Here is an 18,240-nt window from a genome sequence, read left to right on the forward strand (position 1 = left end):
GGTCTCCTAATGGGTGGGTGGATGGTAGATGAAGAAAAATTTGCAAGTATGCTCCTGCCTTGAGGACATTCTCAAAAGAGCCAGTCACCACACTACTAATCTTGGACATCTCCAGCCAAGATCTAAATTTGACCACTCATCTACCGGTATTATTTTGCCTTTGCCTGTGGAATAGTGAAAAAGTTGCTAGTGCAGACAAAGCCTGATGAAGATCTCAGTTCTCATTATATCAAGTCCTGGTGATCAATGCCAAATAGAACTTTGTAAGAAGTCTTGGATGAGCTCAGTTTGTTCATTATTTATCTGGTATTACATAAAACAGCATGGCATGGGACTCTGGGATTACAAGTTTCTCCTATCAGTCAAAAATATATAAGCAGCTCTCTGGAGAAATCTAAAGACAGTGCACAGTGTCATCCCTGTGTCATCTCTTCCCAACACAGCAACTGGTAATCTGCTCTGGGATCCACCCATTCTGATCACTGTAGACAAGAGTCTAGCTTTTACTGTAGCCCACTCCATGGCATCCCAATTCCAAGATTGTGTCAACATAAATACTTAAGAGGAAATATATTTTTAACAGTCTATTTTCTCTTTTACCCTAGTGTATTCTGTATAAAGAAATAACTTGGGTTTGAAAAACTTTGGTCTGACATCTGCTAGAACATGAACAGCAGATATGATTCCATTTAGCATGCCCCATTATTTTTAAAGCAGCTTGTGTTTTGGAAAATATACCAGTACGCACATTTATGTGATCTATTTCCTTATAGTTTAACTGATTTTTATAGCTAGCTTCTCTGCAGCATACTTAGTCCTTTAACTTCAAATTGTTATCAAAGGTAGGGTTTTCTCTTTAAATGTAACTTTGTTATCAACAACTCCTTCCATTTTATGGGTTATAATGTCCAGGTTTTCAGTACAATATCAGTTACAAAACTTGTATTTCTTCCTCTGAATTTTATACCATTCATTATAATGACTATTTTATTTTACTCATTTGCAGCATTAAAATGCTTATCAGACTATTGTGCAAACAAAACAATATACTGAATATGTAGCATATAAAAGTAATTAGTATGCATACAATACAATCTTCTTCTTTCAGTTAGGGGTCGCCACAGCGGATCACCTTGTCTGTTCATGACTGGCAGTGGAGTTTTACGGTGTCGAGTTGCCAGCCCGGAGCCCAAGCTTCCACAGAAGGCACACACATGCACACACTCACACCTAGGGCCAACATTGAGTGTCCAATCCACCTACAGCATGTTTTTGGGATGTGGGAGGAAACCGGAGCACCCAGAGGAAACCCATGCGACCACAGGGAGGACATGCAGATGGCACACAGAAGGCACCCCAGCTGAGGATCAAACTGGAGAACCTCTTGCTGTGAGGTGACAACGCTAACCGCTGCACCAACATGGCCGCCCTGTGCATACAATACAATAAATAAGGAAAATAAATGGCTAAAACAAAGAATTGCTTCCTACACAGGGATTAGGAAATCTCACATAAAGAGAGAGAATGTCAGTGACTTCCTGAAGAAGGCCACAGTACTGCAGGTATCAAGCTATTATTATTTTAATAATCTTTTTCTTTCTTTATTCCTTTCTTCCTTCATATTTATATTGTGCACATTGTGTTCCCATTTTTAACACAAATGTGCAATAATCAATAAAAACTAAGTCTCCTTTCAACTTTTTAAATATGTGTTTTCAAAAAATGCTTCTTATTTATTACTGCGAGGTAAAATTTATTACTGCAAGGTAAGTACTGCGGTGGTGGTGCTGCAGTAGCATTGTCGCCTCACAGTTAGACGTTGCCCGTTCGATTCTCAGTTAGAACGTCTTCTGTGTAGCGACATGCGTGAATGGGCATTCCTTCATTGAAAGTTGTGCGTTAGGCCCGGCAAGCCAGTACGTAAAAATCTACTGCCAATCATTAGTGGACCAGAGTTCCGCTGTGGCGACCCCTAACTGGGAAAAGCCGAAAGACACAAACAATTTATTACTGCAAGGTCTTGATATGTGCCCAGTTTTCCCACAAGCATGACATTTTCTTTTTTTCTTCCCTTACTTTTTTTCTTGTCTTATATTCTGGCAGCCAATCAGTGCAGCTATTATCCAGGCAGCCACTAACAGACTTTTTGATGTCACCTTAATTTCACCCACAGGTGAGTAATGCATGCACTCATCAATGCAAGGCTTTGTTATTCCATCCCCAAAGTGTGTGCTTCCATACATCTGCAGTGATCATGGCTACAGAATATACTTACTGTAAGGCAGAGCAAAGTAAATGACAGTGGTCCATTCCATGCTTACCATCACACTCTTCTACCACAGCAGATGTCATTTATACAGCAAACAGGACTGCCTCCTTTGTACAGTTTGGGTGAGACAATGTCAGACACTTGTTGACAGCAGTATAGAAGGGGTCTGTAGAGAGTTTTTGGCAGGGGGACTGAAATTGTGGTGTGGAGATTTTCTGTGTGATATTTGATTTTGTTTTTGTTATGTGCAAGTTGCGTATTTCTATCTATTTTTGACCCCCTTTTAACTCACACTATTTAAGATGCTATTTTAGTGAGTGGCCCTCTGCTTCCTTACTTGTTTTAAAAGAGATTTAAAAAAGTTCACTGTGTTGGGTAGAGGAGGCAAGAAAGTGTATACATGCATTACATTTGATAAACTGTGTTTTTGTATTTTAAAAATATAGTTATCAAGTATAAAATAAATCTATAGAGAGATTGTGTATTGTCGTTATGCTAGTGGAAGCAGGGCAGCTATGAAATGATGGAAAAAATGGTTAACTGTTGTTTAAAGGATCTGATAGAGACAGGTTTTTAATCCAATGTTCAGATTTCATGTGTGTGTAAGGATGAGATGATGACAAAAAGAAATCATTGAACTGTTATCCTAAGTTCGCTCAACAGCCACATCATTCAATTCATTATAGTAAGGGTTAAGGGTTATGCAAATGGAGAAGATGCATGTTAATTAACACACATTTCCTGTAGTTAAAATTGTATGAAATACTGAGACCCAAGCATTCCCTGAAATGGGGATGAACATAACTTGTGATACTAGTTCTGCAAAAAAAACGATGATAATAAAAATTGCCATTGTGGGGAAAAAATACTGAAAAATACGTTAGTCAGTGAAGTGGGTAATACAGTAAACATGAATGCGAATTTAAACAATGCCATTGACAGTACAGACATACAACAACAAAACAGTTTCTTCCCTTGCTGGGCAGCATGAGGGAAATGTTAGCATTAATGAGGGTTATAGAAGGAAAGATGATATTAGGATGACACCCACAGTAGCTGTCCAAGAAGAATAAAGTCAGGCATTAGTGGAAAAAGAACATGAAGTGAGACTGTCAACAAAGGGAATGAAAGTGATCTTTACATGTTATAAAAAAGAACAAAAAATATGAAGAAGGCTAATCGCTGGATCCTCAGAATACCAGTAGATAAATAAAAGTTAAAAAAAGTGAAAATAATCCGATGGAAGGAAAGAGGACTACAATTAAGGAAAATCAAAAAGTTAATGAAATAGTGATCTTGATTATAGGAGATTCTCTGCTAAGGGGAATGAGGAATTTGTTATCAAGAATTAGCAGAGAGCATATTACAATTTCTCTAAGTACGAAATGTAGGTGTATTACAGCCTTTTGTGATGTTTTATCCAGCACTTGTAAACATAAGGGTGAATAAGAGGGTGAGCAATCAAAATATTTTTGTAGGGATGGATTACATGTAATCATCGAGGCAATAGGTTATTTAGGAACAGGTTAACTTAGTTAAGGCTCTTTTTAGGAACAGACTGGGTTGTCAGTAGTGAGGCGGTCCTTAAAATCCTTTATGTCACATGAAAACAGTTTAAAATAATACATTTAGTGAGTTACAAACAAGAATTGCCACAGGTAAATACAACATTATTTTTATCATTGAGACATAGTTCAGTGAAAGTGAAACTAATAAGCCATATATGTTATCAGGATGCAAAGGTCACCATAAATATAGAAAAAATAGAAAGGGTGGTGGTACTTAAGTGTACACAGGGAACAACTTTGTTTCCAATAGCAGCATTAGAAACTGTGGGACAGAAAATACAGTTATTTTATTTAAAGGGAAAGAAAAAAAGTGAATGCTTTTCTCTTTTATATATCTAATTTGAATAATATAATTTCAAGAGTGGTTGGGATATGCTTAATGATTGCTTTAAATTATACTCCTAGATAGTAGGGGATATCAGTTTTCATGGGATAAACTGGAATGGGACATCTTATAAGAATTACAATATGGCTTTTACAATAGAGGTTAGCCCTGAAAACAACTATACAGAATAAAAATGATTGTATAAGATTAAACGTTTTGGATGTTATATGGGTACATTTCAACTATAAGATCAATAATTGTTAAGTAGAGCCTGATTTAGGTAGCTGTGATCATTGATACATATTCTGGAATTTTGAGATTCCTTCATCTAGGGAACACAACAAGTCTTCATAAGGACAAATGTTATCAGTCAAACTTTACTGCTATTAATGAGTGATTGGCAAATCAGAACTGGTAAGCAGCATTTTTGATAAATGCTTGGAAGATAACTGAAAAGCCTTTTATAGTTGCATAAATCATTTAATAAATGAATAGATTCCCAATAACATGCATAATGAAGAGAAGTCAAGATTTTCTCCTTAGTGGACCTTCTTCTTTCGGCTGCTCCCATTAGGGATCGCCACAGAGGATCATCTGTTTCCATTTCTTCCTGTCCTCAGCATCTTGCTCTGTCACACCAACCACCTGCATGTCCTCTCTTACCACATCCATAAACCTTATCTTAGGCCTTCCTCTTTTCCTGTTACCTGGCAGCTTCATCCTTAGCATATTTTTCCCCAATATACTCTGCATCCCTCCTCAGCACATGTCCAAACCAACGTAATCTTGCCTCTCTGGCTTTGTCTCCAAACTTTCCAACCTGGGCTGACCCTCTAATATACTTATTCCTAATCCTGTCCACCTTGTTCACACCCAATGCAAATCTTAACATATTTATAGGTTCATACGTTGGCACTAGGCTATCGGCCCTAGGGCCTATACAAGCCTAGCCATAACAATTCCTTGAATATTTCTTCCCACAATATTTACTTTCCTGGACCCCTGTCTAGCAGGGTGACTGACGTGATCCCTGGGGTGAATTTCCTATCTCCCAGCCAATCGTTAAGGTTCCTTTTGAAGAGGGCCAGGAGGCGCTCTGCTTGACATGTATGGGCAGTCTATTCCAGAGTATGGGGAGTCTGTGGGTCAGGAACCTACCCCTCCAGCATGTTTTATTCATTGTGAGGACAAAGTTTAGATCCCTGGAGTGTGTATCTCTGAGGGATTGGGATTTCTTTAAGTGGAGCTGAGTAGATGATAAGCCAGAGTATAGCTGGAGTTTTTTTATATGGTCAGCATAGGGCATCTGCTTTAGGCCTGTGATTCTTTTAGTGAGGTATTTTTGCAGCTTTTCCAGCTGTTGCAGATGTCTTGTGAGGTACATACCAAACAGGGCGTTGTACTCTATAATGGGTCTAATGAGGGATGAGTACAGTAGGACAATGACCTCCATTTTTCTGGATGAAAAGCCCTTAGTGATGAGGTGTGCCATACAGAAGGACTTCCTGACTGTTGTGGAGATGTGGTTATTGAAGGCGAGACCACTGTCCACCTGTGTCCCTAAGTTTCTCATCACACTTTCAGTGTTTAGTGTACTGCCACCTATGTGGTAATTCATAGGTATGTGGTTTTTCCCAAAGGGGATAACTATACATTTCTTGGCATTAAGCCCATGGCTCTGGCACCAAGCATCTGTTTCTGTAAGGCCCTTTTGTAGAATATCCACATCATTTGGGGATTCAATAATGACTCCCAGTTTGCAGTCATCTGCAAACTTTGTTAGCCAGAGACCCTTAGTGTTGGTCTGAAGTTCAGAGAAGTAGATGCCAAACAAGAGCGGTCCCAGGACTGAACCCTGAGGTACTCCACTTGTCACTTGTCTATAGCTGGATTTGGAGTTGGCTACTTTTACATTCTGGGTTCTGTCAGTAAGCCAGTTGGCAACCCATCGAGTGACATAGGGATTTATGCCCAGCTTAGTAAGTTTATCTATGATTCCAGAGTGGGGGATGGTGTCACAGGCCTTGGCAAAGTCCAGATGGGCTGTGTGGACCGCCTTACCCTTATCCACAGCTCCCGAGACTGATTCGAAGAAGTCAATCAGGTTCAGGAGACAAGATCTTCACAACCCCAAACTGGGTAGGGTCCAGTGTTTGAAGGTTGCCAATGTCTTTGTTTATAAGTTCTATGATAATGCATTCCATGCCCTTGCAGATCAGGCTTGTCAGACTGATGGGACGGTAGTTCCCAGGATCCAAGGTGGATCCCCCCTTGTGGAGTGGGATAACTGTAGCTATGCACCACTCAGTGGGCATGAAGCCTGAGGTGAGGCTATGATTAAACATGACACTTAGGTGAGGTGCCAGTTCATTTTGTAGTTCATGTAGTACACAGCCCAGGATGCCGTCTGGTCCCATGGATGCTGTATTCTTAGCTTTGGAGAGTATGGTTTCTACCTATGTGGCTGTGATTACCGGAATTTGGAAATCTTTTGGTATTGAGATGGGACCTTTAGGGGTGAAAGGGGGTGAACTTTGCACTAAATCGATCTGCCAGTATATTGGCAATATCATTGGGATCAGTATATTTAATGCCATTCTGTTGTAGCTCAGGGCATATCTGAGCATTGCCATTTAGATTCTTGACATAACTATAGAATGCCTTGTGGTTGTCTTTGGAATCTTTGGCAATTTTATTTTTGTAACTAGCTTTGGAGGATTTTATGAGGGATCTCAGCTTCTTACTGAGGCTGGTAAGGGAGCTTTTTGCATCCTGGGATTTTCCTCTTTTCTGCAACAGTTTCTTCCTTCTGTTGTATAGTTTGTTTATGGCAGGAGACCACCAGATTGTCTTTCTTTTTTTGGAGGAGAGCATCTTGGTTCTATTTGGGATGGCACAATTCATGCACGAGTGGATGTGCTTGTACAGTGCCTTAGTGTAGGATTTAGCAGTCGAACGTTCAGCTCCCATCTGCATGGGTGTCATGAAGTTTGTCATTTCTGACTTGAGTAGCATGAAGTTGGCTTTGGAGAAGTTTTTTACAGAGGTTTCCATACTGGGGGGTGGGGATGGGATGTGGATGCCAAGGGTGATTTGCTTATGGTCAGATCTGACCAATGAGGGGGGTGACCACTGGTGTGGAGCATCTATCTGCCATGTTGGTAATGACCAGGTCTAGGTTATTGGAGCCCCTGGTGGGACAATGGATTAGTTGATCCAGGGCATTGGAATTTATGAATTCCAAGAACCATTGAGAAAAGGTGTTGGTACCCGAGTGGTTTTCCCAGTTAATGGCAGGGTAGTTAGAATCACCCAGTATTAGGGTGTTTGGTTGTATCTTAATATTTTCCAGTATGTTTAGAAAGGTGTAGTGAGAATCTTGGGGCATGGTGGGGGATCTGTAGCAAGCTACAATTTGGATTGCAGTCTTACCTAGTGTTAGTTGCACTTGGAGAATTTCAGATGCATTATGTTGGGCAACTAGCCTGGAGGTGTGAATATCCTTGGTGAATATGGACACTCCTCCACCTTTAGTGTTTCAGTCTTGGTTTGGTGGCTGAAAAGTGCAATAAGAGTTGTAACCTGGTATTGCAGGGGTGCTCTCTGGAGCCTTGAACCAGGTCTCAGTTACTGCACAGATATCAATGTTCTCCATTTTTAGGAGTGCCTCGAGAGAGTGCATTATGAGATTTAGACTTCTAGCATTGAGTAGCATTACCTTCAGATTTTGCATGCTTGTATCTGTTATGGTGGTGGTTTAGTCCTTTGAACCTTGCTAAAAAAGGCACTATAGGGGTGGCAAGAGCTTTAGCCAGTAACCTGAATGACGGGGTGACAGGTGCAGAACATCTCTGGCAAAGCATCGTTGTGTGTCGATCATGTCATCCCTGGCAGACAGATACTGGATCCCCTTTGAATGACAACAGAGGCTTAGCCAGTTGTTGAAGTCATTTTGTCCTTATACTGTGGTATCATTCTGGGTGAAGGCAGGATGCTACTCATGGCTAGGGTCATACCTGCCTGGGCCACATGATCTGAGAGCTCTTCCATGTCTCTTTTCATGTAGTCCAGAGAGGTATGTCTCAAATCATTCACTCCAACACGGACAATGACAGAGTCATATTTGTACTTTTTGTGGAGTGACTTGAGCGCATGCGTTATGTGGTGGATACTGGCACCCGACAGGCAGCTGACTGTAATTTTCTCCTTGTTCAGCCTGGTGAATGGGACATCAGTGTGCCTGACTATAGAGTCACCTATGACTAAAATGTTGGGTACGTTGTCTTGCCTTAGGGGCTGTTGTCGAGTAGCACACTGGTGTTGTGAGCTATGTGTCACTTTGGTTGTGACTGGTGTTTGTTTGCGTTTCAGCTTTGGAGGTCCATGTTGCTTGGGCAGGTTAATGTTAAGGGCTTCCACATATGTGGGTTTAGTGTTGCTATGTGTGGGTGTTGATGGTGTGGGTTTAGAAGGACTATGTGTTGCTTGAGGTGTGGTGCAGGTGTTAACCTTCTCCTCTTGACTGTCTAGCACAATCTTGGCTGGAGAGAGCTTTGCTTCCAGTTTGGCTATGTAAGTGCATCTCTCACAGGTTGTAGTGTTGGGTGGTTGGAGGAGTGGGTTGTCTGTGTACATGAGCCAGTTGCTGCATTGCCCCATTATGCCCAGATTCACCAGGTGGACAGGAAAAATAACTGGAAGCTGACCCTTGAACAAGCCTGTGTGCTTTTTTTGTAAAGTACAAGAGCTGTTTTCCCTTACCTTTGCAAAGTACTTTGCAATTATAGGCTGTTTAGTGCCTAGGATTAATTTCTCCTTATTAACAAGGAGGGTTGAGTGCTTGAGTCAGTTTAAGGCTTCCTAGTGCTTTCCAGCAGGTTCTAGAGCAAGTGCTAGTCACAGCGACTCAGATTTTAGTGCTACTACTGAGAAACCAGCTAGTTCTAAGAGAAACTTTGAAGACCAGACTTTCTGGCACCTGGAATAGTTTAACTGTAGCCCCACTGTGCTGCACAATGCAAAAAAATGTGCAAACACATGTGTTTTTAAGCCAGAAAGTTGAAAGGGATAGAAATCAGCCCAAAAAGGCTAATACAATTACAATTTCAGAGCTGAAAACCACTCTTCTAGTGTTAGATAGGCAGTACAATGCTCACCACTCCCACTGGTAAGCAGTAGGACTTCCCTTTACCACAGCAAGGTCTGGATAGCTCTGAACACAGAAAATAAAGTCCTGAAACCAGCAAAGCCTGGGATCTGGACTATACTAGCTAGAAAAGGCAGGAAATGAGCAAACAAACTAACCAATTAACCAATAAAAGCTAAAAACTGAGCCCCGTTCCAGCAGTCTTTGATCACTCAAGTTCTAACTGCACACTCCTGCCACTAGGGTGCAGGGGAACCTTCTCCAAAAAAAGATGGCCTGGATAAGTGCACAAGTTGTACAAATAAAACTAGATTTAGCAGGTCTGAATCTGGTCTATGCTACAGCAAACAAGGCATACTAATTTCAGAAATAAGCAATTCAAATAAGCAGGCACAATAAGCCTTTAACCAGAAATTCCCAGCTCAGAAGGGCAGAATCTAGCCTCTCCTCCCACAAGAGTGCAGACCACAAACCTTCTTAACATTAAATAACTGTCCTGAAGCCAAGGTGCTTAAACTAGAACAATACACTTTTAGAATAACAGACACTGGGCCTTCAATCAGCAATTCCCAACTTCGAAGGATGTAAGCTACCTGTCCTGCCACAACAGTGCATACCACAAACCTTCTTAATGTAAAACAACAGATCTGAAGCCCAAGTGCTTAACCAAAAGCTTTAGAATAACAGTTACAATTTAATCAGTCTACTACCAAGCAGTGAAAAATGCAGCAGAATAAATACAATTGAGTATTTTTAAGAAGAGGCAAAACAAAATAATGTAATAAAGTAGGAAGAAACACAAATACAGTAAAAGCAAATGAATAAAGTGCAATTTTTTTTTTTATTAGTAAAGTGCAAGGAGAGAGGAAGGAGGGGCAGAAAATAAATCAAATCAAGGTTAAGAACCTAAGTGGGTTGGCCTTCCCAAATGTTCTCTCTGGATTAAGTAGAGTTAACACTAAACTGGGAGGGGTGTCCCAGATCAAATTTACAGTAGGGGCGGCCAACTGCCAAGTCACCAACTATAACACCATCACAAGAATAGGGTGGGGGGAGGGGAAAACCAGTTTCTGGACAGATGAGAAGCAGAAAACAGTGCCAGAAAATATATAAAATATTTCAGTCAGGCTACAAAATAGTTCAGTCAAGCCAAATTAGAACTCTGAAAGGTTAAAATGCAAAGAAAATATACTAATCAATCAGCGATATATTCCAGATTGTTTAGGGATCACACACCAGCAGTTTCCAACAGTGTATAAAGGAATTTACAACAGGAACTATTTTTAAATCAGCAAGCCTTGAAGCTCTCAAATAACATTAAGCTGTTAGACCAGTTTTATAAACTCCACCTCAGGAATAGGGGGTGCCAGTTTCAGGACAGATGAGAATCTGAAAACAGTGCCAGAAAATATATAAAATATTTCATTCAGGCTACAAAATAGTTCAGTCAGGCCAAATTAATACAATGCAGAACTCGGAAAGGTTAAAATGCAAAGAAAATATACTAATCAATCAGTAATATATTCCTAGATTATTTAGGGATCACACGCCAGCAGTTTCCAACAGTGTATAAAGGAATTTACAACAGAAACTATTTTTGAATTAGCAAGTCTTGAAGCTCTCACATAACACTAAGCTGTTAGACCAGTTTTATAAACTCCACCTCAGGAATAGGGGGGAGCCAGTTTCAGGACAGATGTGAAGCAGAAAACAGTGCCAGAAAATATATAAAATATTTCAGTCAGGCTACAAAATAGTTCAGTCAGGCCAAATTAATACAATGCAGAACTCTGAAAGGTTAAAATGCAAAGAAAATATACTAATCAATCAGCGATATATTCCAGATTGTTTAACGATCTTTAACTCTGCCACATACAGCTCTGACTCCTGCCTTTTGTCAATGCCACTGTCTCCAACCCATATAACATAGCTGGTCTCACTACCCTCTTGTAGACCTTCCCTTTCACTCTTACTGGTACTCGTCTGTCACAAATCACTCCTGACACTCTTCTGCAACCCACTCCATCCTGCCTGTACTCTCTTCTTCACCTCTCTTCCACACTCACCATTACTCTGAATTGTTGATCCCAAGTATCTAAACTCATCCACCTTCACCACCTCTACTCCTTGCATCCTCACCATTCCTCTATCCTCCCTCTCATTCACACACATAAAATGGTAATTTTATAAAAAGCTACCATGTATGAACAAGTGAGCTATGACATCAGAAAGACAAAGCTGCTTCTAATTAAAGCTTAGAAGGACTAAACATAGTTACGAGATCAAGCTAGCTGAACACACAGTAACATGAAGGCATTATTTAAACATTTAAGTCTTATGGCAAGGAATGTCAATCTAATATTATTATAGTAGCTGGTGATGCCATTTTATCTGAAAATTATCAGGAATAAAATATTTTAAGATACATTTTTGGAGATAATAATAATAATAATAATAACAACAACAATAATACTAATACTACTAATACTACCACTACTAATAATAATAATAATAACAAAACAACAAAATAACAACAATAATAATACTAATAATACTAATACTACTACTACTACTACGACTACTACTACTACTAATAATAATAATAATAAAATATTTCTTGTGACATAGAGATCAATAATATTGATACTTATCCAAAGGTTTCCATGGAAATGGGGCAAAAAGCTTTAGAGACGATAAAGGTTATATCCACAGTTGGACCTGATGGTCTAAATCATTATTACTTTAAGAATACCATTACATCTATGCCCTATTGACATAACTCTCAATCTTCTCTCAAAACAGGTTTTGTGTCCAAGAAATGGAAGGAAGCAATCAAAATAAAAAAGCAACAGTAGTACTGGTATGGAAATATTGTCCTATAATTTAGCAAGTATTATAGGGAAATGGTTTGTGAGGGTATTAGGTCAACAACTACTACCCAACAGATCAGTTGAAAAACTGGATGTTAATAAACACTGGCTTGTCAAATATCATGGAATTAGCAGAAGCCTTTGACTATGGAATATTCGTTGAGCAAGTAGTGATTTGATTCTAATGTATAGATGTCAGAATAATGAGGTTATATCACTTACGCTGGTGGAGGGGGTTATGTATCACTCAGTGGTTTCTCTATATTTGTGCTGTGTGTGTGTGTGTGTGTGTGTGTGTGTGTGTGTGTGTGTGTGTGTGTGTGTGTGTGTGTGTGCATGTGCGTGTGTGTGTGTGTGTGTGTGTGTGTGTGTGTGTGTAATTCTGTCTTGAACACCACACTGGGGTTTTCTAGCTAAAAGTTTAAATCTCAATACCTGTTTGTCCAGAGGCTCTTGATGGTACACTGGCAGTGACAACAGCACAGTATGCTGGGAGTCTTGAATTTGAGTCCCTAATGACAGATAATGTTACCATTTTATTTCTGTGATTCTAGCAGTATTTAAGCAGAGGGCTTTCTCTGCATTTGCATGTGTGTGTTATCAATTCAGTCTTGATCACCACACAGGCGGTTTCCTAATTACTATAAATTCAGTTTTTAAAATCATATTACTCTACAGTCTTAATAAATGGTAATCATTCATTAGGTGCTGAAACATATTGTCTTCAAATGTAATGGAGACCACAGAGGTATGTTCAGCCATTTGTAATCTGTGTATCCCCATATTACCTTGCTACCTCACCTGCAAAACCACTTTTTGTTCTGCTATATATTCTAAAACTTATATATTTAAAGGTGAAACAGATACTCTAAAGTACATCAACTAGAACCCTGTAACTGTATCAGCCATTTTTACCTTTTAATATAGCCATCCATTTTCTCTCCCACTTACACCCTTTTTGCTTCATATGTATATTTGTGGATGAGAAATATAGTGTCCTTGAGATGGGCAAAATGGCGCCTCTCAAAAGTTAAGTTCTCAGCCATATGCTACGTGGTGTTTGCCAGTTTAAATCCATGTGAGAGTATGTATTTTCGCTCTTACACTTTATTTAAATGCTGCCAGGTTACTAGACATAAAACTGTTTTTTAATGCTGGAAACTTCTACTCCTTTATTCGCACTCATCAATGTGCATGTTTATTATTCTTAAATATTTGTGCTCTGGATAAAATGGCACACTGGTGTGGGAACAGAGTGCATGCAATTTCAAGATGACTTGTTAAATTGAATATCTCTGAGTACCAAACCATTAAAACAGTTTTGCTGAAAATCACATTTAACAAATGTAAAATAAAGCATTTTTTTACAAGGGGACCCCTGCATCCTTGCCACAAATCAATGTGGAGGGAAACTCCCCATGCTCCATCACTTTGTATATACTAACTATCACTGCACAATGGGTGGGTGGGGGGGGGGTCGGTTTAACTGAAAGTAGGTTTTCAATAAAACAGTTTCAGAGGTTTGGGGACTCATAGAAACTACCCTCATAAAATTGTCACATTCATGTGCCGGTCTACGGCACTGACGATTGAAATGATGCAGGGTTAGCTAGAAAGAAAATGAAATAAGTGGTTTGTCACCAGCCAAGTATTGGGGGGATAGGATACATGACTGTGACTGTAAGCCAGCCAGTGACATGAGGGTCAGCCTCATTATGTTCTGCATGTATGAAAATGCTTAAAACTGATGTCAAGTGGCTGTTCAAGTGAGGTAGTATATAGCATAAGTGCAAGACACACTCAGCACAATGCTGCTGCCAGCCACATTGTACCAAAAATCTCTCATGAGACTGTCAGTAGAATCAGAAAGTAAAAAGAAAAAAGTGCTCCAGATTTGAGCAGAAAAATACTGCTGCATGATAGAAAGGATGCAAGACCATTTCAAAAATAAAACTGAATGAAACCAGCCTTCTCAGCAGATGGGGATTAAAATGAACCGAGATTCCAGTTTGCTTACACAGTGATTATTTATTAAATTTAATTCCTTTTTTTCTGTTAACAGGGTAAGTGAACTAATTCACTATTAACCTTTTAGAGCCACAACATTAACCCCAAGGCAAGGACTATGTAATACTTATGCATAGATTTGTGCATAACAGTCAACTTGCAATTTTTTTGGAAACAGAAAGAAAACAGAACTCTTGGAGGAAGCACATGAAATCAGAAAGAGACTACACAGATTTCACACAGATGGTAACAGGATGTCAGGACTACCCCCACTGCTTCCAGCAGTGGTAAAGCAAAGCTCACGACCACTGAACCGCTATGCAGTTCAGATATTATCTAGACTAGAGTAAACAAAAACAAATAACGAGCTGCTCTATTCTGCAACTTGATTACTTTGTATTTAAATGTGTTTAAATACAAAGTAATTAAGGTGCAGAATAGTGTGGCTTATTATTTGTTTTTGTTTGGTGATTTTCATTATTGTTAGTTATTACCTGGAGTAATCCAAATTAAAATTCTAAGAATTCTATTTATATGCAAAAGAAATGTACTGAAGTGACAAATATGAAAACACGTAATGAAATAGAAATCTGTGGTTAATTTAAGTTAAAAAAAAAAATAAAATCGAGAAAAAACTGTAACTAACCAAAGGGTCCAGTCATGCTCACAATAAGGCTGCACATTTCCAAGATAGAACCCTAGGGACTGAGTCACTTCCACAAGGTTGGTAAAGTCAAGGCTAATTGTGTTATACAGCACAGATGTCATAATGATCTCATCCACGGCCCAGACATCTTCTCCTTGACCAGAATGATATGGCTGCCACCAGCGGAACTGTATGCCAAAACGTCTTGCATCTTCTGGTAGCTCTACTGAAACAATTCTGAAAGACAAAGACAACAGAGCCCATGACAATTCCTTCTAGGAGATGTGCACTTCAATCCAGTAAATATTAAATATTTAGAATTAATACAATTTTAGCAAATATGCACAGTGTGCAAAATATTATAATTAATTTTAGAAATATACATTTTGAACATCTCATATTTTTCAGAATTCTTTTTTGATGGAGTACTTTACATTTATGTCCTTACTTAATAATTTCCCTTTGTTTTAGTTTAACTTAACTTACTTATTTGCTAATTAAATAAGTGAATTTGTCCTTGTCAGACCCTTTTCAGCCCTGACACGGGCCACAAGGACAAGAGTAGTACAACACATGGATGAAAAAGTATCTTAGCCAATCAACAAGAACACTTTAGGAAGGTGGGAGGGATCTGAAGTATCCAGGAAAAAAAAAAAGCTCTCAAATAACACATTGGCATTTTGGTAAGAATTCCACACACCGAACCTAGGACCCTTGAGTTTTGAGGTAGTGTTATTACCAAAAAGCCAATGTACTATTTTTAGAAGTGTGTTTATATAGTTTATTGGGTACATACGTATATATTTCTACTTCAGCTATTCATACTCATATATGTATATAGTAGGTACTCTAAGTCATCCCTAAAACCTTAGCAACCCCACACAGAGAGTAAATAGAGGAGATGCTGTACTCCTGAATGTCTCATTCTAAGGATGAAACATTAAAACAAGGATCCATCTGTCTGAATTGCTGGTAGCTCATGTGGCTGCAAAAGATCCAACCACACTTATCAAAAAGAGTAGAGGAAGTTCTCCAGTGCTCTGTCCAAATTTCCTCTAGTCAGTATGAGTATCACCTTGGGTCCTCTGAAAAAGAAGCCATTGGCCTAATAGGACTAATGTGGTTAAGAAAATGTAAATAAAAAAATAAAATCCATTGTGTGGTTTTCTGATACTTTAGTATCTGATATGGATAGCAAAGGATCTGATACTATATTTCCTGATGAAGTTGACAAATTACTTTTATGATCAGTCTCCATGTTCCTTTTAAATTGTAATACTTTGCTATTCTGTTCTCTGTTCTGCACATGCCTAGCTAAATATTGGCTTGAATAATACAGAAACTTAAGTTAACTAAATGTTTCATGTTGCATTAATAGTTCAACCCTTTTCAGATAAACTGGTTCATACCTTTTAACTTTTTTTCTCTATACTCAAGAACAAAGCCAAAAATATTCAAGGACAAAGGCCTAAAATCAAGAGCAGTTTTTGACAGTATTCACTTACAGCTGGTAGAATGAAAGGATGACTATTGCATTTTGTGACAAATAAGAAGTCTGTAACTATGTATAATGTCTGGTATTATGTACTGACTTTAACCTACAGTATTTTATAAAAAACAAATCACAAATTTTATGAGGTACAGCATAACATTTAGAGGCAACACTATGGATGTCTTCAGAAATCGGGGAAAATTGAATTACAACTGATGCTTATCAGTATAAATCTCTGATGTAATCAAACAATGCCCCAAAATCTGATCTAAGGTGGTTTTGTATCATAACCAGTTTCCCAGGCCTGAACATAATACTCTCAGAGGTTATTTTGTGCTATGTGAAAGAAAATATGCAGCTTGTGTTATATACTGAACTCAGCTTATGCAGATTTTTAGTTAGTTAATATGCAGCTCAATGTAATTCTTTAATAAATATTTTAATGTTATTACGTATACCCCCAAAGAGAGTTTCATGAGTAGTACACTCAAACTGTTTTTGTAAACATATGTGCACTTGAAGAAAGAGTTTAGTGCCATTTGCTATTCACAGTGGTTACATATGTCCACAGGTTTCTGCAGTTAGCTGCAGTATGCTTATTCAGGCCCAAGATGATTTCTTTATCAAGTGCTGGTTTTTATACTTTCTGCAACAAATTCATTCATATATTGTGTAATAATTTTTAAATATTATAGCTACCAGACTTAAATTTGAATTCATGGAAAGATATTGGCCGTGGTTTCTCTCTATTATAATTTTTAGTCATGTATAATTTGTGCTGTTTGGATTTATAAGGCAGGGATAGGATCATATGGATATTACAGAGAAATTTTCATTCAGTTCATGTCCTCTTATCCTGCCTAACTAAATACACAGAATTGTTTCAGTCTTCTTGGGCTCTGGAAACATCATCCTTCAGAGTACAGGTAACATTGGTTCATACATACATCAACGTGATGCTTACCATTGTTTGCAAATAATCTCTTGGCCCAAACAAGATTTATTAGCTACTAGCTTAAAAATGAGGTTATGAATACAACATGTTCAAGACAAAGCATGAAAACGTTCAAGCTTGATGTGGGTATCACTGAATTCATTCCAAAGATTAGCACTGAGCTAGTAAAACAGCAGCAGAGAAACGATTGTCTGTTTTTTCAATTAATTTCTTCAGAACTATCTTCATCAAGTGAACAGATTTAAACAGGGGTAAGCTAACTGCTGTGAATGTTGTGACTACTCTTTCATGTCACAGGAAATTATTGTAAAACCAAGTAGGGTAGTTCATTTGTCAATTTGTCGTAAATCATTTTGATACTTTATACATATTTCAGCACCTAGAGAAGGAACTGGTGTGAATAAAAAAATATATATATCTGCACATTATATAACGGATGCAAATTGGCATACAATAAAACAGCGATTGAGTGGTAAATGTTGATTTATTAAACAGAACTGTAACATGGGAATTCTGTGCTCTGGGCAAAAGAACAACTGAATGCCCTCCACCATATATTAGCTATCAGGATTACTTAATTAAGGATTGTAAACTGTCATTTTTTAAAGAACAATTTGATAATTTACCTGCTGTGAAGATGTCATTAGGCAATACGGATCATGGCTGCTTATAGACAAGTTGTAAACTGTTTTCTAAAGGTAGTTTAACTACATTAAAAAGTTTATCAGTTAGTTTACATGCTGCAAGGGATTGCAAATGTTTAATGACAGCTTGCAAACTGACAACTTTTTAGTGTCAGTATTGTACAAAACTTGATGACTGGACCCAATCCTTCCTACAATAGTTCTTAACACAGATAGGAACAGTCCAACCTGCAGGAAGTACACCAGTCTATAAAGCTACAACAAAATCAAGCCCTATAATATAATTGTTACATATCAAAGAATATTACTAGATAATTA

At 38.4% G+C, this 18,240-nt stretch overlaps 1 protein-coding gene across 4 annotated transcripts in view; it reads right to left on the minus strand.

Annotated features, from left to right (window-relative positions):
• The window catches only part of RELN (reelin), a 3,085,913-nt gene that overhangs the window by 1,284,110 nt on the left and 1,783,563 nt on the right, over positions 1 to 18,240 (minus strand). For all 4 annotated transcript variants that reach the window (XM_044088524.1, XM_044088525.1, XM_044088522.1 and 1 more), the window contains exon 20: positions 14,832 to 15,068. In XM_044088524.1, the coding sequence (XP_043944459.1) occupies positions 14,832 to 15,068 (237 nt within the window). The remainder of the gene's footprint in view (positions 1 to 14,831; positions 15,069 to 18,240) is intronic.

The sequence above is a fragment of the Protopterus annectens genome, chromosome 11.part0, assembly GCF_019279795.1.
Source record: "Protopterus annectens isolate FY-2018-M chromosome 11.part0, PAN1.0, whole genome shotgun sequence".
NCBI lineage: Eukaryota > Metazoa > Chordata > Ceratodontiformes > Protopteridae > Protopterus > Protopterus annectens.